Source organism: Pempheris klunzingeri, chromosome 12 (assembly GCF_042242105.1).
Source record: "Pempheris klunzingeri isolate RE-2024b chromosome 12, fPemKlu1.hap1, whole genome shotgun sequence".
NCBI classification, from domain to species: domain Eukaryota; kingdom Metazoa; phylum Chordata; class Actinopteri; order Acropomatiformes; family Pempheridae; genus Pempheris; species Pempheris klunzingeri.
The window spans coordinates 7,368,840-7,389,480 of NC_092023.1; the positions used below are offsets into that span (position 1 = coordinate 7,368,840).

The 20,641-nt window shown below is 39.0% G+C and overlaps 1 protein-coding gene across 1 annotated transcript in view; it reads right to left on the minus strand.

The window, feature by feature from the left end:
- Window positions 1–2,904: 2,904 nt before the first annotated feature.
- LOC139210543 (VPS10 domain-containing receptor SorCS1-like) overlaps window positions 2,905–20,641 on the minus strand; it is a 45,499-nt gene continuing 27,762 nt past the window's right edge. Inside the window, exons 9-27 of the mRNA XM_070840580.1 lie at window positions 19,774–19,953; window positions 18,433–18,579; window positions 17,256–17,358; window positions 16,887–16,963; window positions 16,133–16,224; window positions 15,884–15,991; window positions 15,469–15,586; window positions 15,176–15,309; window positions 14,030–14,143; window positions 12,976–13,147; window positions 12,487–12,673; window positions 11,642–11,775; window positions 11,415–11,538; window positions 10,835–10,947; window positions 9,793–9,927; window positions 6,703–6,802; window positions 6,082–6,190; window positions 4,871–5,025; window positions 2,905–3,062 (exon numbers count right to left, since the gene is read on the minus strand). Coding sequence (XP_070696681.1) covers window positions 3,004–3,062; window positions 4,871–5,025; window positions 6,082–6,190; window positions 6,703–6,802; window positions 9,793–9,927; window positions 10,835–10,947; window positions 11,415–11,538; window positions 11,642–11,775; window positions 12,487–12,673; window positions 12,976–13,147; window positions 14,030–14,143; window positions 15,176–15,309; window positions 15,469–15,586; window positions 15,884–15,991; window positions 16,133–16,224; window positions 16,887–16,963; window positions 17,256–17,358; window positions 18,433–18,579; window positions 19,774–19,953 — 2,361 coding nt within the window. The 3' untranslated portion in view covers window positions 2,905–3,003. The remainder of the gene's footprint in view (window positions 3,063–4,870; window positions 5,026–6,081; window positions 6,191–6,702; window positions 6,803–9,792; window positions 9,928–10,834; window positions 10,948–11,414; window positions 11,539–11,641; window positions 11,776–12,486; window positions 12,674–12,975; window positions 13,148–14,029; window positions 14,144–15,175; window positions 15,310–15,468; window positions 15,587–15,883; window positions 15,992–16,132; window positions 16,225–16,886; window positions 16,964–17,255; window positions 17,359–18,432; window positions 18,580–19,773; window positions 19,954–20,641) is intronic.

Genomic DNA, 20,641 nt, shown 5'->3' on the forward strand with positions numbered 1-20,641 from the left:
CTGTGGTCGAACGATGAGAAACAGATGATATATAGAAGAAGTGCAGGCTTTAATATTGCTCCTTCTCCTTCCTCAGATTTAGAAAAAAAAAAAAAAAAAAAAAAAGCCTTTCACATTAAAATGGGAAAGAGACAGCCAGGTTGAAGAACAGAGCTGTGTGGCTGATTGGCTGAAATAACTCTTCAAATGCAAAGCTGCAGCAACAAGGCCCTTGTTCCTCTGTTTTGCATTTTGTTTGCCACTTCACCAGCTTCATATCACACACCAATCTTCATCACTCCAACAGTCATCAACGCCCCGAGAGTCTTATTCTCTCTCTTGCTCTCAGTCTGAATTAACACCAAGGCCTTTCTCTAACTGCCCTGGGATGTTCGGCGGTGCACAATCAAATTGAACGGTGACAATCACTAATGGATGATTCGCTACAGCCAGACACTGTAATGCAGCACTCAATGAAAGGAAACATGCTCATCAATTTCACACTGTGGCTAACACAATATTGCTGTGGGTTATTGTTGTGGGACATTTTTCATTCAAGGTGCTACCCAGACTGGGAAAATCTTCCTTGATTGTGTGTGTGTGTGTGTGTGCCTGTGTGTGCCTGAGTCTGTGTGTGTGTGTGTGTCTGTGTCTGTGTGTGTCGATTTCCTGGAGAGGGGATAATTAATTTGTTGCACAGTGGGAGAGCCAAGGAACCAGCCCATTAGAATCACTCCAGGCTACTTGCTGCTTTTCATTGTCCTCCAGCTCAGCCCCATTGTATCATGCAAATGGCTGCACTGAAACTTGGAGCATGCTAAGCAACACTTGTTAGAGACAAAGCAGAAAAAACCAACAAATTCAACAAACTGAGAGTTCCTGTCGATCAAAACTACCAATTTGTGACTGTCAGCTGAGGTGGAGTCATAGTTTTGCCCTTCATGACTGACTAAGTTAAAGGTCAAACAACTAAAAGCTGCAGTCAACTACATGCATTTTACCAGATCATAGATGGCAAAAATAAACTGTATAATCCTTTCACAAATGAGTTTAACAACCAGCCACGCTACATTAATGTTGTGTTTCTGCTTTATTCCGCAACCATGGTTACTTCTGCAAGATCAAATGAAAAATACAGAAACAACCCACTGAATAATCACGTCACTTGCAATTAATGAGTTGTCTAGACTCTGAGAAACGAGAAATACTGCAGTTCACATTTCTAACATTTCATTTTTTTCCTAATTAAGACGTATTTCAAGTATCTTGAAAGATGAAAAAAAAAAAAAAAACAACATGCAAATATGTTCACAATTGTATTCACAGCTTGATTATTGGGACTTAACAAAAAACTTTAACTATATAACAAGCACAAAATAAAGCTCCTCTGATTATCGGTGCGGAGAGACGGCGAGCACGAATGTATTTATGCTTCAGGCTCGATCACAGGATTGGAGCGAAAAGATATGGAGAAGCCTCTAGTCAATTTGTCTTACTGACATAGGATGCTGACAACACTTAAAAAGAAAAGTTTGATGAAGAAGAACTTCAGTACTTATCCCAAAGAGACAGCAGCTGACCAAAGCTCTGTGCGTAGGCTGAGCTTTGTTGACAGGAGATACGTCTTCTCTATCTCTATGTCCCTTGCAGCCAAGGAGATGAACAAATCTGCTGCCTTTTGTCCGCTGAGTCCTTGGGGGCACACCTAGAACAGACTGCAGGCTCCTTTGCATTACTGTAAACTGAGGAAATGCCACGTGAAGATGCTGGTATCATCGTGGTAGATAAAGAGTCCAGGATAAATAAAAGGTGTTTCAACACAACCTTAAAAAAAAAAAAAAAAAAACATCTATCAATTCAAACCTGGTGCAGTTTCTGTGTTGTGTTACTTCCAATTAAAAGGCACCACAGCCTTCACAGTGAGATCAGTTCAAAGGAAAACAACAAAAGATATATTTTTTAAACTGTGTCAAGGAGTCTTTTACATCTGTGGTGGTGCGTTTAGAGGACAAACGAATAGCTAATAAATCTTAAGCTAATGAGTAATGAATTAGAATACAGATGTGACACCGTAGCACTTTTTGCTGCATTACAGCAAGCGTTTGCTGTTGCACCGTAGCTTCTTTGTCAACACAGGAATTATTCAGAAAATGTACATCTAGTTCTGTTTTTAGAAACCAGAATGTACAAGAAATGCTCAGGGCAACAAATAAACAGAAAGCACAAGTTTAAAAGTCATTGCATTATTTAGATCTGACAGAAGATTTGGATATAATCTGTGGCTTTAACATTCATCCCAGGGTCAATAAAAGACTTATTTGAATCTCCTAAACAAGAGGAATTGCTCAGTTTCTCATCTACTGTACGCACCTATCCAGTATATCCACTTTAATTTTCTTTACTTACTCTTGTTATGACATAACATTTTGAGCGACAGGCTTGATGGAATACACAGATCTGGGACTAGGAGCCTTTCCTCATCTCCTGGATATTGCAAGCTTTCATTTGATGAGAATCTGGTGATAAGATTTACTGATTGTACAGAGCTTAATGAATCTGCTTCCCTCACTGTCTTACTCAGATAAGCTATTTCCACATAGTTGAACAAAGTAAACTTCACAAACACAAGCCCAAAGAACAGAAATAGGAGCATATTTTGAGATATTATTATACATCACTTCTGTTCCTCCGTTTGATATTTTCATATTTGAGCAGACGCAGCTGTAACCAGCCGAGACAAATAACTTTTACTTCTTCCATTATGGATGTACATTATTTACATAAAAAGATCAATGTCCTTGCAAAAATACAAGTATTTTCAGTCAAAAAGTGTCCCTTTTCAAGAAGCAGTATAAATCTGTACAGTCTCCTCAGAGGGATTAGGCAGCACAGTGTGAACTGGTCCGTCCATGCATGGGCAGCAAAACACTCGAGACCATTCATTGTGACCGTGGTTTCATAGCTTGCTGGAAGTAACTGCCAAAGAAGATGTATTGCTTTCGAGTCGGTCATAGACTCCCAACATTAAAACACATGGGGCGCTTCATCAGAGAGCTTGATGTCTGTGTGAGATGGCAGGTAGCCTGGCAAGGGAGAAGAAAGGAAAGAGACAGGAGGAATTTTATGTAGCTATTTGCATATGGGTGTAGTTTTGCAGGCAAATACATTTATCTTGGATAGGTCGATTGTTTAGCTACGGGTAGGGGGTAAATCAACTGGAACCTCATGGATATTTCTTGATGAAAAAGCTTTCACCACTCCGCTACTTTCCTGATGCACTAATTATTTTACTGGGTCAAATAATTCACCTAGACATTTTCATCACTTTAGCTTATGCTTGATTGTGGTTCTCTTACCTGTGAATACTAATACTTTGCTATGACAAACTAAGGTACACAAATATATAAATATCCAGCACATAATAATAACTGTATCTCGGCAACTCAGGAGCAGGAAAAATAGCAGCAGCACTTAACAGTAAGTGAATATCTAGTATCTCTTCCCTGTCAGTGGGCTTCAACTTGTTCCTGTCAGTGCAGGTTTGAATGTACTGTCACAACTTTTGCAACAACTTTCTTTGCTGCTCTAAAGAGTCAAATCTATAAATTTAAAATTGTCTCACAACCCTTGTGATATCCAACTTTACAGATAGTTTTGTTTTTATGTACTGAGGTTGTGAGATATCGGTCTCAGTGTTTTGTGCTTTATCTCCGACACAAAGGATGGTATTTAAATACTGTCTGTGGCGAGCATTAAAGAGTTCGATTTTTTCAAAATTCACCAGCAACAACTCTTTCCAGGAACAGTTTAAGATAGGGTCACATTAACATTCGGTTTAAACAAACTGCCCAAAAAAGGTTTGCCATCTCACAATTTTGATGTGGTATTAAACAAATATGAGCAGAGGAATCGCTAACTGAAAGTCTGGTAGATTAATACTGAACAAAACAAGTTGATGGCACATTGTTAGTTGGTTAGTATTCCCATATCATGCCATGCAAACATTTAGCTGATCCCACACTGCATTACAAGACGCTGCTGTTGCTGTGGATCAAAGATAAAGAAAAATACAAATCAAAAGACAAACATCAATTATAACAACACATTTACTAAATAATATGACCACGCCTTTGCAGTCAAAAGTCAACCTATGGCCGAAAATGTGTATTGTGAGGTAAGAGTGACCTTTGATCTATGATCACCAAATCCTAATCAGTTCATCTTTGATTCCAAGTGGACGTTTGTGCCAAATTTGAAGAAGTTCCCTCAAGGTGTTCCTGATATATCTCATTCATGAGAATGGGACTGACAGATGGAAAATCACTTCATCATTTTATCCTAAAAGGCATTTGTGTAAATCTTTGTCATAATAGGCGTACAAATTCCACAGTAATGGGCAAAAACGTGTTTTGTTAGGTCACAGTGACCTTTGACCACCAACATTTCATCAGTTCATCCATGAATCCAAGTGAACGTTTGTGGCAAATGTGAAGAAATTCCCTCAAGATGTTCCTGAGGTGCCACATTCACAGGAAAGGGACGGACGCAGAGACGGACAAACGGACAACCCAGAAACATAATGCCTCCAGCTACGCCTGTCAGCAGTGTGGAGGCAAAGAAATGTTTTGTTTTTTTTCTCATTTAGGTGAATTGACCCTTTATTAACTGTACAGGTTTTATAAGCAGCGCACCAACATTTTTGTTGCTTTGAAAGTGTAATATCACAAACTGAATGGTCAGTGAAGGAAAAGTGATGGCAAACAACTCTATGTAAAGCGCAGACCTTCACTGTCCAACATGAGAATCTAAAAATAATCATCTGAATAAATCCTGTGTATTCTTGAAGAAAGAGTATAGCTTAAAGGAAGAAACCGACAAACAATATTACTACCTCGGCTTTTTGAGTCCAGTTGTACATCCACATGATCCGGTGAGGTGAGCTTGTCTCCCTCAGGGTTTGGGATGGCTATGGAGGTCACTGTCGGGATGACCTCTTGTTCTTTGTCAGGCTGCTCCGCTGTGTATGTGTTGATGCCCGGGATCTTCCTGTAGGTCATGCAGGGGGGAGATTTTAAAGAAGGATGGAACCCTGCCATCAGGTCTGTTTCAGTAATGTTTTCACGATGCATAATGTGTCACACACTATTTTTAACTGTTAAGGATGGGAGAGGATTGCTTGAAAGCTGGAAACTAGGGCATTTTGCATTCCACTGGGCATTGCTCTCACTTTCATATTGTTCACCTCAGTTTTCAATCAATTTTTCATCCCCTCAGATGCACCACCATTTGTGCTTAAAACTAACATCTTGCATTTCTAATTTCAGATTCTCCCCTTGTGATTTTGTGCTGCAGCTGCTTGTGCTGTGACATTTCAGGCAGCTTAGAAACCAAAAGTTGATTTCTTAATTCAGTAATTATGATTCTGAAAGTTAAAGTTAAGTAATGTTTTACTTTATAATGAGTAAAACTCTACAAACCACATAGGAGTTTAGGAATTCCCCAGTGATTGGCATGGGATTACCTGCAGCAGAGGATGCTATTTACTGTATGTCCCTCACTGTATAATATATGTTGTCTCACGACTTATCTCCTCAACCTTTCCTGCCATTCTGCAGAGTATGCCTCACCTTGAATGGCTGTGTTTAGCATTTTTAAAAGGTCAACCCTCACATTGTCAGATAGATGAATATTGATAACTGCAGGACTCTGACACCCATTCAGCACTCTGGGAGAATTGATTAGACTGTCATTCCCTGTAATATTCTGCAGATTGAGACAGAGGGGAATTGTCTTATTCCTCTAGCTATTATTGTGTCATGGATATCCATAACTCAGAGATATATGGAGTCTGAATACTTGTGGAAAGTTTTGGGAATTCAGCAGTTGAGGTGCTTGCTTGTAGATAATGGGGCCGACTCTAAACAAGCTCATTATGCAACACATATACACACACGCACGCACACACACAAACAAAACGACAAAAACATCTATCTCACAGTAGATACTTGCAGTAGATACTTGCAGTGATGTGAGTCTGAAAATCTGAACAGTTCTCCTGTGCCTTTGTTTTTTTTACAATCTATTATATTCAGTATACTGTACCTTTTAAATCTATATATTACAAAGACAGCCAAGCCCATCAGTACGACTGACACAAGCATGATGACTGCAGTGCCACTGTGGCTGCTATCGCTGCTGTCCACAAGAGGAGCTTTGAAGGAGAAAGAACGACAGAAAAAATGAGTGCATATGCCATTGAAATGAGAACAAATACACATTTTTAATCTTATATGAATGTAAATTATTTACAAAATCTATTAAAAAATGATGGAGAATCACTGCTAACCAGAATTATAACTGAGTGAGCTAATTTCCAATTAACACTTGATCTTTCTCTTCATAGTTTATCAAGGATAATCCATTCACTATCAGCACTGCTCTGGATACAGTCCTGGATACTTATATAAAAAGCAAACAATACACCATTAAGACAATTAAAACAGTTAAAAACTGATCGGGTGCGCAGTCCAGATTTCAGTTTACATTGGCAAACCTTTAGACTAGTTTGTTCCCATGAGATCTTCACCTCCAAACTTTAAGAACTGCACAACGCCTGGTCTCAAATTAGAGGCAACACTGAGACAACGACCAGAAATGGACCACTTTACCCAAAATGGATCACCATTTGTTCAGGTAAGTGTGCGGCTGAGGCGGCAGACTCACCTGGAGACAGCCGTGTGGCGTACGCGTTCACCTGCACCCCTGGTTTGAGTGTGAACTGAATGAGGTCTTGGTTCAAAGCACTTAGCAGAACCTGAGAAAGCTATGAGGAGGAGTGACAGAGCAGAGGACTCTGTTAGCAGCGGCTGCACAGCAATACTCCACAGTCATCAATTTTTCAACCACAGTCATTTCATCCAACAGCCTGAATTATGAATCAGAATTTTTGCTTCCTTCTAAAGAGGAGCAAATGTTGATATGACACGGAAAACCAAACCTGCTGCGCCGAAACCCAGCAGGCTTTTTACAACGATGGAAACCCTACGAGGTAAAAGGGAAGTTTACTTATGTTGTGGCAGTGACCTTCAAAAAAAAAAAAAAAAATTCATCTTTTGGTATTTCTATCAAAACAGGTCATTTTTCACCTTAACCCCCCTGTGCTGTACCTATTTTCAAGTGTCATTTACAGATTTGAAAGTTCAGTGAGGCAAAGCTATTGGACATCAAAGTTTGTAATAATGTCATAAAATTGCCGTTTTAATTTTTCTCCCTCAAGTTCCCCTAATTTTCACACCTAGATGAAGCAGTCATTTAACAAGAGACCAAAATGCCTTCCCGGAGCCCATTTGAGTCCTTAGCCATGCCTCACTAATTCCATCTCGGTCTTTCTAAAATCTTTCCACTGGTTAAAATTAGACTGCTCTACACAGTATGAATAATTACTTTTTGTTCAGTGGCATATCAGGGTCAGTAAATCTATTACACATTTTAATAAGCTGCTCCACACATACACACATGCACGTGCGTATGTGGGGGCACACGCTCACTTAATGCATCCACATTGCAAGTCATTCACTGGAGATGAGAACAGTGAACTGAAGATTTATTACCCTATTGTCTGTGAGGTTCTGCCAGGTAATCAGACAGGCTTTAGATAAATACATCTCTTTAATTCCCAGTCCAGGCCGCCTGCCCCAGTTTGTCTTCTTTCTCGATGGTGCCAATTACATGATGCATCAATGTAATTAAATACCTATTAACTTAGTTCAAGACTGACTGTGAGCCAGCAAGATTATGTTTACTTGTGAAGCAAGTTGAAGTCCTATCTGTTATGATGAATAAATGAGCATGTCTAGCTGGTGCTTTAAAAAACAGCCCTGTGTTATTGTGTTGTTTACATATTTAATAGCTTAGACATGATAAGAGATCAGTTTTGAAGAATCTTATTTTGCTGCCAGAAAATAACAACTACCATGAAGCATGGTGAATTGAAATGATTATGATGTTGTTGTTTACTAAAGGTTCATGCAAGTTTCTAAACTTAAAAAAAAAAAAAAAAGTGGCAGTGAGTCTCCAACGTGTCCTGAGATGTATTCGGTTTCAGTGCTTTTATGTGGAAAGACATTGCCATCTAGTGTTGACAGTATGCATCACTGTGTGAGGGGCGTGAAATACAAGGTGCATGTGTGAGAACATTATTATTGCGCGCTCAAATAATAAAGACAATATCTCTTTTTTTTTTTTTAAAGCTTGATCCTCTGTGATGCAATGAGTACAACTGTGTTTTTCTTTTTTTTTTCTTGTTTTGTTTGGTGGAAAGAAAACAAACCCAAATTAACAATTTAAGCTTGTGTTGCATGATTAAACCTTTATAAACCCACAAATACGCTAAAGTGAGAAGCAGTTCTGTGATTGAATGAATCCGCAGGGAATCAGAGGGGTTTATTCTACAACCTGGAGAATAATTGAGGAAGATGTCCTATTGAGCTATATGAGATGTGCCTGCGTGCTAATAACACTGGAGCTGTAGGAAACATATTCCTCTTTTTTCTGTGGTTTCACTTAATGAACCGCACCAGAATTTTTGCATCTTTTACCCCAATTACTACAAAGAAAATGTACACTGTTCATTCTTGCTGACCTTTTCTGAGGAATAACAAAGTGTTTCTCCAACCTACCTTGCACCCGGTAGTGTCCATTCATTTCGCTGTGGTATGAAAATACATTTGCAGAGACTTTAAACTTGGTTGACTTCGGTAATCCATCACCATGAGCATCATGTCTACATTTATTTTTGTCAAAGTTAACCTTATTGTTGTGTGGCGATAGAGCGCAGACTTTCCAAATAAAGCTGCACTTAAAACTGTGTTACCATGCAACGATAATGTAACTTTGACAAAAATAAATGTGGACATGATGCTCATTGTGATGTATTGCCTCACTGAAACAAGTTTAAAGTCTCTACAAGTTGATTTTTATACCAGACTGAAATGAATGGGAAACAATAGCTCTTCTGGAAGGAAGGAAAAGGGATTCGAATGTACGTAAAATGTAAAACACTTAATCAAAGTACCGTAAAATTATCAGCGCTAATGTATGTTTGCCCTTAACCTCTATTTCAAACTTTCTGTCTCAAATAAGAGGAGCTATCTGTGTACACACACAAAGAGATAGTTCACTTAAAATGTAACTTTTCTTTGCTTTACTTATGATCTTGAAAAATGTTCCTCAGATATACTCACGTCAGAGACTACATTTGAATTTAGTAGAGAAATGAAAGGATAGTGATCTTAATTTGGTCAACATAATCACTCTGAGATTAACGACAACAAATACGTAACATCAACACTATGATTACTTTAATTATTATGACATGGAAACGACTGGAAATGGACTACAGGCATATTAGATGTTAGACTTCAAGATATATTAAAATTTAACATACGTCTCTGGGGGGGAAGTGCCTCTGTAGGTTTGTATTGTCAAATTTGTCCATGTGAACAAACTCATTTAGCTTGAAAATATAACACAAAAAGGAAAGCTGCAAAGGAAAATCTAACCCTTCTTGTGCGGGGAAATGTTGAAACATCACAAAACATGTTCTCTCTTTAATACAACAATGGAGCGTAAACTGATAACTCAGTAGTGTTGTGTGACACTCTTAAGTAAAGGACGTATTCTCAAGGGAAGTTCTCTCTAGAGACAGTCTCTTGACTTCCTCAGCTTACTTTTGTGCGGCTTCAGCGATCACAGGAAGCCACATTGTACTGAGCATATGCCGAAGGCCATTAAAATGATTTGATGTTACGGTACCTGATCCAGGTGCGCCCACTTTTCATCCATGGCTCTGTGTCTTGGCCTCTTCTCAGGCACAATGAAAACCTCTGCTGTGGTTGGCAAACCTGGAAGGACGGTGACCAGGAGCTGATCCTCACTGATTCCAGTGACCTTTTGGAATAACAACAAAACCTCATTAAAAAGGTTTTTAATTGACGTTGTTTGCAATGATATTCCCTGCTTTGGCCCTGAAATATGATCAGGCACCACATGTATTAATGAGTAAACGCTGTTGGCTTCCCGCTTCATATATCATTTGCCTAAGTACCAGTCACTGTCAAGTTATAATGCATGAATCAAGCCAAACATGCAAGTTCAGTTTGACAGTCTTTGGTAAAGGCCAGGGCTTTTAGTGCATTTATGCCGTAACCAGAGGTCTCCTGTCAGTTTCCTGGTGTAAACCATGGTAATATCTGACAAGACTGAAGGTCAAAGTGAATGTTTCATACTGAGGGTTACTGTAGGATATATATAGAGCTCAGTATCCAGGTCCTTTATATAACCTGCTGCTTTTTGACATCCTTTACAGGGTCTGAGAGGAGAAACCAGATGCACTTAACCACAGTCAGGCTCTCCTTAGTTGAGGTTTTGGTGTTCTTTCGAGGCAATACACTCAGCTCTTTAAAGAGCAATTGGCAACTGTCATGGCAGTGTCTTTACTGCCCTTTAGTGTTTTGACAAGTTCAGGTGAAAGCTTATTCTAGTAATAATGATTTGGGGTGATATGCCATGTCAGCCTATAGAGGCTAACAACTAATTACACAGCAAGCGAGGTCAAAGACACTGCAAGTAATGGAGAGCAGCACTTGACACAAAAACCGCATGCACACATTACAAATGCAGAATAACCAAGAATGGAAATGTCACTGGCTCACTAGACGGAGACTTGAGTTTTTCTCTCCTGGCCTGTGCAAAGCTGCTAATTGCCAGAATCTGAATGAGGTCTTCTGGAGTTTAGTTCATTCCTGATTACAGTGTTACAGTCTTTATGATATGAGCTAGCAGCGACAGAACTGACCTGAACCATGGAGCTCTTCACCACTCTGCCAATGTCCTCTCTCCACTCAGACACCCCGGGGTTCAGCTCATCCAAATTAGAAGAAAAGGCCAAAACATGTGAGCGGAAATAATCTGAAATGCAGACAGAAATCTGATTCAGACCCATGTACTTACTCTATTTAAGCTAATGATATAGGATGTGCAGAGTGCACAGGCTGAGCCTAAATGGCGAGGAAGGCTGCCTAAAAAATAACAAATGTTCATATGATTTACAGCCTCAGTTAATTCTTTGTAAGATGCTGCAAAGAATATATTATACCTAAGAAAATGTCTTTTCTATCTGGCACCGAACAGTCAAAAAGAGTTTCTTGGTTCATGTTTCATGTTGCATCAGTCATCCTTGACTTTGTTTATTTGGCACCACAATGGTGCAAACAGGATACTACAGACAACTACTATTCATTAACATTACAGAGAAACCTCAAGAATTTTATTAAATTTGGCATTTTGATTTTGTTCACGAATGAAATACTACTACTATATAATAATAATAATAATAATAATAATAATAATAATAATAATAATAATAAATGACTCACCATAAACTGCCAAAGTCATTTGGTCCTGATGGACGGTGTTGCCCACTGAAGCCTGAACAGTGACAGTGTGACTTCCCTCCTTGGAGAAAGTGAAGGACATGGTCCCCTCCAGGGTCACAACAGGCTAAAGATCAAAGAGACAGAAAAAGAGATGTGCAGTGACTTCTGGATCCATCATGTCATTCTGTGAACGGCTGCATGGTACAGAATGAGAGAGGAAGGCCTACCTCTGTTTTGTTATCAAACCACCAGTAATAGATGACTGTTCCCACATTGCTGGGACGTAACACTGTCGTGAGGTTTACTGCTTTGTTCTTGACGACCACTGAAGGAGCCAAAAGCTGGACCTGTTCAAGCTGACCTGTAGAGAGACAACACAAAACGCTCTTCTTATGGCTAAATACTGCTACAGTGGACAAGTGGAGAAGCTGATCACACTTGCAGGAGGAGTTTGTCACACGTCTGAATGTTTTGATGCTTTTTGACGCCATGAAAATGTCACCATTGATGTCAGTTATAATGAGCTGAATTCAAACTGACCGCCGCTGCTCTTCTCTGTCAGTGAGGAGACAACAAACAGCCGTCTTCTTCGCCTACACGGGGTGAGCGATACTCAAAACTTTGAAGGGGAATTTGGGATGGAGTCTCACAATAATGAGCCAATTTGAAGATAGAGAAGAGTCGAGAGCATATTTGAGTGTTTTGAATTATTTTTTTCTCGCAAGTGAATATTTTTTTGACCTATTTGAAGGCTAATTGTCTCTGATTAGCTGTGATGAAGTTCATATCTTATAGTGTAATCACTTCATATTAACCAAAATGAAGTTAGGTCCTATTCCCTTACCATATGGCAGGAAACGGGCAATATCATCTTCATCACCAACGAACAACCCTTTACACTAAATCCACCCTTAAAGTGAGGGGGTATTCCACAGCTGATTAAAACAAAGCAGACAGTAACTTGTGGATTACTCTGGAGGAGAGAATTTTCAAAAATAATTGGAAGACAGATCATACAGTTGTTTATTTTAACAGCAACTTTTAAAAGAACAGTAACTTTTGTTGGACTCACAGGAGATGTGGAGGTAAAGTACAACCCTGTCAAAGCCCAGAGTGTTGCTTGCTGTAGCAGAAACCTGGTAGATGCCGACTTTACTGTAGATATGTTTGATCCCGTCATCGATGGAGCTTATGTTAACATACGATATGGCGGTCCCATCACCGAAGTCCACTGTTATACTTGTCGTGGAGCCGAGACCCTTCAAAAGGAAAACAAAAGACTGTCACTCACACTGTAGCCCCAGATGTTTGTCAGTGTCCTCTGTGGTGCACAACAGAGTGTATTTTCCATAAACTCTACAAGAATGAGGTCAAGTGGTGAATCATGTCACTGCATATTTACTTGATATGCCGGCGCTCCAGCCTCTGTGCTACGTCTCTGACAGCATCCCGATACACAGATAACACACTAAACACTAAAGCTAAAGCAAAAGCATGCAGCCTACCTAAGCATCATCCTGAAATACACATTACTGTTGCTGTGTTTAAGTGAAGTCAGCACCTCTTCCAGAAAGACCAAGAAAGTGACATTCTTCTCCAGCGTTGCTACCAGTGTTCCCTCACTGGTGAAGAGCTGCAGGCCCCTGGGGGCCTGACTGGGACACTTTTGTCGCCTGGGGCTGTACTTCAGCAGTGTTCCCTCAGTGCAGTTGTTAGACAAAGCTCTGCGATATCTGGAATTCATTAAAGACCCCCAAAAGACACAGATGAACACTTCATGAGTGTAAAAGCAGACAAATGCATACACAGGGAGACATTCCTAAGAGATATACAACTGTGTTTTTTTTTTAGCACATCCCCACAAGGTCTTAATACTTTTACGATATTTTTGTCATAGAAAATTGTTGATGTTTCAACTATCTATCTATTACCTTGAAATACCTTCTCTACTCAATTGCTAACTAGTTTTAAAGCACTCGATTGCAGTACGTGGTGTTCAGGCCAGCTTATTGTGGCTGTTAGCTCATTGGTTATTATGACAATAAATATAATAAAGATCAGTATCACACCAAATTGAAATCCTTTTTGTGCTCAGATTTCACTCTTAACACATAGTGTTGCACATCTATATACTTTTCCAACTACATTTTCTATTTTACTCTTTACAATCTCTTTATGTGCTCTCTGTGGAAGACAGGTTGGAACAATAGGTTGGAGAATAGATAGAGTACAATGCTGATATACAGCATTTTAAAATAAAAGAGCACATAAGCCTGATCAGTAAAATGTAATTAAAGTGATAAAAGTAAAAATACCTTTGTTACCCCTTTGAACCTCAAACAATCATTTTGCTGAAGATATCTGAGCAGTTTAGAGGGGAAATGTGCCACAAACTGAAAAATGTAAAACTGTAAAATCTAGTAACCCCAGTCAAATACATGTAGTGGAATCATAAGTATAATATTTACCTCTAAAATGTCACATCTCAAACCACCACTTCCACCACTGCAGGGTAGCAGGTGATTTTCAAGAAAGTCGAGGTTTAAATGTAAGTGTGTGAATTTTTGCACCCACTACTCTTGTTACTTATGTCAGTACAAATGAATCAGGTGTACCCTGTGGTGTTGAGGAAGCTGTCGCCCGTGATGCAGTCTCTAGATGTTGCTGAAGGAACGAACCAGAAAGCCGGAGTGCAGCTCCCATCAATCTGCCTCTCAAACCCATAGTCGCTGTTTCAGTTGCACAGAGAAAAAAAAAACCCCAGTGAGGAGTTATTGGATTAGTTATCATTTATTTAAAATATCAAATACAATTACTGAGCTCAAACACAATCGTACACTGTAAGTGCATGCCTACTGTGCAGAGAGGTGTTCCAGGCCAGAGAAACATGTCACAACAAAGGCTCAGAGTATTTGATTTTTGATGTTTTATGTATCAAATTTCTGAGGTAGAAAATACATTGTGCGTGTTTATACAAACTATAATTGTACTTCGGCAAAGTAAGAGGAATCTGTCAGCTTCCTTTCATCATGATCAGGGAAACACAGGTGCCAGAGTTCACAAGTCTGATAAGTCTTTTACTAATGCAGTGGCGTTCAGCTTCTTTAATACAGTTACTAGTCAGTGCTGCTCATTGAGATCGTGACGATAAAAGAAGATATGAGACTGAGTGATGTACAAAAAGCTCGGACTTGTTAGACATACTGTAAGTATATAATATTATAATAGACCCTAGAGTGGGCCATTGCTTTTATTCATTATGCAAATCTATTCAAGTGCGCTTGATGAAAGTGTAAAGAAGAAGCTGCTGTCACATATTTGATTGTTAGGACTGGGATTCAACATTTCAATGCTGTCCAACTTAATTATTTCATGCAATTTGTAATTAAGAATAACAAAATTAATAATCAGTTTTTGTTTGACATGACTGAACAGTTTTGCCATCTGTAATACCTGACACAGTTCATTTTATGTCATTTTTCACACATTATCTATAAAGTGATATACATAGAAATCAGAAATCAGTATTGGGATACTAATAAGACAGATTATTTACAATAAGGAGCTGAAACAACTGACGGCACCACAAAGGTATATAGGAGATAAAAACAAGACTTATAAATAGGAATTATAAAACATAACTCTTAAAGCACTTCTCTGATTGTGCCTTAGCTTCACTGACTCTGCCTTTGGCAATCGATAACATGTTGTGCATTTGATGTAATGAAGTGAAAAGAGTAGATGCAGAGCAAGAAACTCACCATTCGAAATCTGCGTCTGTGCATGGGCAGGAGTCTGACATCTGGGAAATATACTGATCTCTGGCCTTGACACATCGAACGTTTGCTTTCAGTTTTTGGAAGATTCTCTTCATTCCCATGATGCACACTTCATCCTGTGATGAATAATACATCATAAACATTTCAGTGGTTCTTTTTTCTTTTTTTTGCCATCATGGTTGTATTGTGTGACTGAATAAAAGAGACTTGCTTGAATTCAATCAATGACTGCATCCTTATTTTATCACAGACAAGTAGTAACAAGATCCTCTTACCTCATTGTGCAACTGCCATGTCAGATAGTCTTCAGATGTGCATCGAATTTGGAAAATGGAGCGGAAGTCAATTTTGACGAGTTGCCACTCAGATCGATGACTGAAATGGCCAAATATTCTGCACAAACAAGTCAGAAAAAGTAGGTCAAAAACCTTTGGTATATGGGGCAGATTCAAAAACAAAAAAAACACTGCGTGTTGTAACTCCACGTTGGTTAATTTTAACTTTAATCCGTGTTCCTCTGTGAGTTGAGAAACTTCTTTACATCTCCAGCTTATGAAACCCTTTCGAAACCAAATTAAATAAACTCAAGAATATTTGTGTACACTTCTATCAGGGTGATATATAATTATCCAGTGCAGTAATTAACAAACTAGAGACATGTCAACTCTTTAGGGTTCCTTCATATCTTACGTCATCACGAGGGTGTCCTCTCCAGGCTCCCCCAGCACCCCATCAACATAGAGCGGAGAGGAGGTGAAGCTATATTTGTCCCAGTTTCTGCCCTCATCAAAACTCAGCCTGAGGGAGAGCACAATGGTTGGATCACAGTCAGACCAGCCACAAATAGAGCTGAATTCAGTATGAAGCAGTCACGCTCCGTGTTTTGAAGATAAAGTATAGTCTCTAAAAAGACTGTGGTACATCCTTGGAGAGTCTTACCAAATATGTCTAATTGGCAGAGGTGTGTGTCTGATGGCCACCAGAGATCCTCCTTGATTCAGGAAAAACACGCTGTACTCTTCCTGAAAAACCTGCAAGCACGACCAGCTTCACTTTATTACACCACAGAAATTCAAGTCCACACAAAGTATGCACTGGTGACAACATACTGAACATGTGTACTTACACCTACGCACTAAACAAATAGAAACCTCAACTATTTATTTTTTCTTTCTTTTTTTTTTTTGTTACACAAGAAGTCACAGTTGTGTGAATAAACAAGCATCAAGCAAGTGTTGATCTGATTGTTGATTTTTGGAGTCTTAAGCCGATAGCAAAAATCTCAGAGATCAGAGATGCACATGTCTTGCAAAAGCCTGGGTGTCAAACTTCGGTTCTTTATTTCTGTCAATTGTGAAGTAGCGAGAAGTGAAAAGCGACAACCGAAAGGTGGCATTGAAGGCAGAATCAGGATCCTAGTTTGTTCACCTATTCTTTATTCAGATAATCCCAGACAAAAGTCAGATTTTTCATTTTGTTCTGTGCCACATTGAGGTTAAGTTCATAGGAAATACAAAACGTATTACTTTAAAGAAGTCCTTTCTATTGTGCTTGATGGATACAAAAGTTTTGTGGAAAAACATTATTATATTCAGCAAAGTATGTATCCAGCAAGCAATGGTGCAGAAACACAGCTTTTGTACAGGCAGCAGCATCAGAACATTTACGCCCAGCTCCAGTCTAGTTATCATACCTCTCTCCAGGTGTTTCCAGCATCCGATGTGATGTAAATACTGACATTAGTACTGGTCAGCTCAGCTCCAACCACACCTGAATACAAAAGGTAGAATATCATCATTTCTACTCTGCATTATTTCAAGCATGTCACAAATCAGTATGGATGCTTTTCTGCATATTTATTTAGACAAAACAAAGACATTTTTAACAGGTGTGCAGGAAAGATTCATTTGATTTTATTTTTGTTAACTGTTGCCAGCTGACAAAGACGGTGCTGAGAACAAAAGAACAGACTGAGGGATGTGATCGAGGGCCAGAATTAAGGCTGAGAGTAAACAACAGTGTGGCTGCGCAAATCAAAGTGCAAATCAAATAATCTCCTCACCTGATGCTATTATAATTCCTGGAGCTGAATCTTTGCTGACAATGTTTCCCGAGGTGTAAGGATTCTCTGACACATGAAGGTGTAGATGTAATGAACAATAGGGCTGCGAAACACAAAGGAGATTAGTTTGCTGAAGTCAAAATGTGAGAATGAAAGGATTCGTACAGACCTGGTACACATACAATATAAGGCTTCATAACGACTGACCTGAATTAACTGTTAATCTATCATTATTCGAAATTTGGTAATTATTTTATTGTTCACTATGTGAAATGTTCATATGTTATGGCATAGAGATCTGTAAAAAAAAAGAAAAATGGTTGAACACAACACCAGTTTCCACAAAACAAAATATGTCATACACATTATCATACAACAACATCATCCATAGAGTGAAACTGAATAAGGGTAATTTATGGTGGAAGTTCAACATGGAAGTATTCCAGATTTATGCTCGCTCAAAAAACAAATACATAAAAATGTTTATTTTAAGCTACTATGGCTGATATTATTACAGTTTCCACAATATTTTGAGACACTGGAAAAGAGCTAAAACTCCAGATTTGGCAGAGATGGCACGTTATGAGAGTATACACTGTCGATCAAAAGGCAGACGGGAAGATGAGATATTTTCGTGACTGTGTCTTCCACTTTTGTGTGTTCTCCTTATTCCTACTTTTGTTCATTATTATTAGTTTTTTTCTATTTTCTACACAATGTCTTTTATTTTTTTCTCCTCCTGTGACCATGCAATAATGTAAAGCCTTTTCCTTACTGCCATGCCCCAACCTTTTCATTTAAAGTTAATAATAACAAAAAGCAATTTTAGCCAAAGAGATTACCAGCCCTACACTGAATGATGAATGGTAACAGGACCGCCTTTCTGACCGAATCTATTAAAAATCTGTTTTAAAAAAGCACCACTGTAAAAGCTCACTGGAGTACTGCACTTCAGTGAGTTTTTCAAATTGGACGCTGTTTTCACCGTCAAGGTTAAATTTATGTTAAATTATTTGAAAGGTCTTTTCAGTTAGTGACATATTCTGAGCTGTGCTTATGTGACACACATCTATCAGCGCTCTTTGACCATTGTATGGTATGATTCAGTGCAGTATTTTTTGAGCTGATAATGGAAATCCAAATAACCAAATCTATCTCTTGTCAGTGACCCACTTACTTGTTCACAATAGACCTTATTTCCCTGGAGATCGGTTGTTGGAGCCTGAAGAAGACGCCAGTCTCTCCCCTTGTTGTAAGTAATATAAGTTTTCACTTGGTTCTCAACAACTTTATTTGACAGGAACACCCCTTTAATCCCGGCAACCTGCAAACATGAGAGACGGCGAGCGGTAGGGGGAAAAATAACAAAAAAGGGAGGAAAAAAAATAACCGTAAATTATTCAGACTTAAGTAAAGCTGAAGGCCTAGTTCGGGGAGGAAGAGATGTCTGAAAGTGGAAAGTGATAGTTTCTCTGACAGGGAGCACTATTTTGGACCATCTGTAGGACTCTGCAGAATCAAAACAACATATGGTGCAGCCCGGAGATATTTCTTGTTCTTTGTATGTTTATGTGCACAGAGATGCAGGCTCTCACGTGAAGCCATCACTTGAGTTCACATTTCTTTTCCATTTAGACAACACAAGTAATTCATCAAAGGAAGAACTATCATTTTGTATTTTCAACTGGTCAAGTCATTGCAGCTCAATATCTGGGCGTAAAATGTGTGGAGGTCAATGTGCAGTGAGAGTAACCAATGCTGATGGCTATTTTAGGTGTTGGTTTGTAACAATGTGATGCTTTTACTGCTGGCTGCAGATGAGGGTAACCTAAAGTGATGTATACATGTGCAGTCACTGCAGCCTCATAGCCCATCTGTCTACAGCGATATCACATGTTCAGAGCACATGTTAGAGCTGCTGTTTTACCTCCACTGTGACTACGGGCTGTAAGTGACACCAGTGTTTCCTAAACCTATAGATGGTACATAATGTGCTCAATGTCAGAAAATAGCTCAAAATGTGCTAATTTTTGGCTCATGAACAGATAAAACCGCAAATCCTCAAATTTGAGCAGCAAATAATTTTGGTAAATAAATGATTACTCTGTTATCAAAAGCTGTTTCATTTTCCATCAATTTACTAACTCAATCCAGCACTAATTAGATATAAAATAAATTAGGAGTAATCCAAGTATGGGCAACACTGGAACATACAGTACAGAATACATAGACGTGAGTGTAGAATTGCACAAAGGGTATAATATTGCATAACAGAAAATAATTTTACATGAATAATTGCACTAAACATTGCACAAATTACTCACTGCATTTTGATGAGGCAAGGAGCATAAGAATTCATTGTTTTAATAGTAAACATTAATGAACATGAGAAATCGTCCTATAACCTGCAGCACTGACAAAACCAGGCCAGTGATTCAGGTTAGTCCACCATGCCTGAATAATATGACAACATGTAAAAGGATGACAGCAGCACCCCAACAGCACTGTCTCTGCCTACCTCATAGAGGTCTATCATGATGTTGCCCTCCGGGCCTCCGCTGCTCACAACGTTCTCCAGCATCAGGGTGAAGAACAGCCCTCGGGACTCAGACATGTACAGGTTGTAGGAGTCATTCTGGTGCCAGTCCTGAATCGCTGCCACCACCTGGTTATCATCTGTGCTGATTATCTGCAAGTCCTAAATATGTGAAATTCATGAGTAGATGTCTCGGGGTGCATCTAACCAGCCAACAAGGCTTTAAGAATTAATTCAAAGATAGTTCTCTCAACAAAACAAGTGTGAATCTACATAACAACTGGTGAAATGTAACCGCACAGCTCAAGCAGCAGGCTAACGATTCGTCACTTGACATGATTCAGTCAGGATCAGCGGTAATTAGACCTAAGGCGTTTCATGCCATGCACTAAAAATGAAGACAGGCTCCATTTAATTTTACTGAACACCTTATCAAGAGAGAGGTGAGGTAGAGGATCTGCGTCCTTTTGACTGCATTCATGGATGGATGGATGGATGGATGGATGGATGGATCGAAACAACACTGTGGGCACTAAAACCACTAAGCCACCCTGCTGTGCTTTTAGTAAATGGAATTCAGTGCCACTGTTTTGTACAAAAACAAATTTACTTTTCTGCTCAGAAAAGTGTCTTTGGAGGTCTGGGGAACACAGACAGTGTGTAGCAGAAAGGCAACTGATTAAAAACCATACATGGGTCTTAGAGAGAGATACAAGATTTAGAAATATAATTATATAAAATTATTTACTGAATACATTTTCACGGAGATGATAATACGGGGTAACAATTTAATGGATCTGTCAGGAAATATTAAGACTAACTGGGTTCAACCTTTCTTAAAATCATTGGG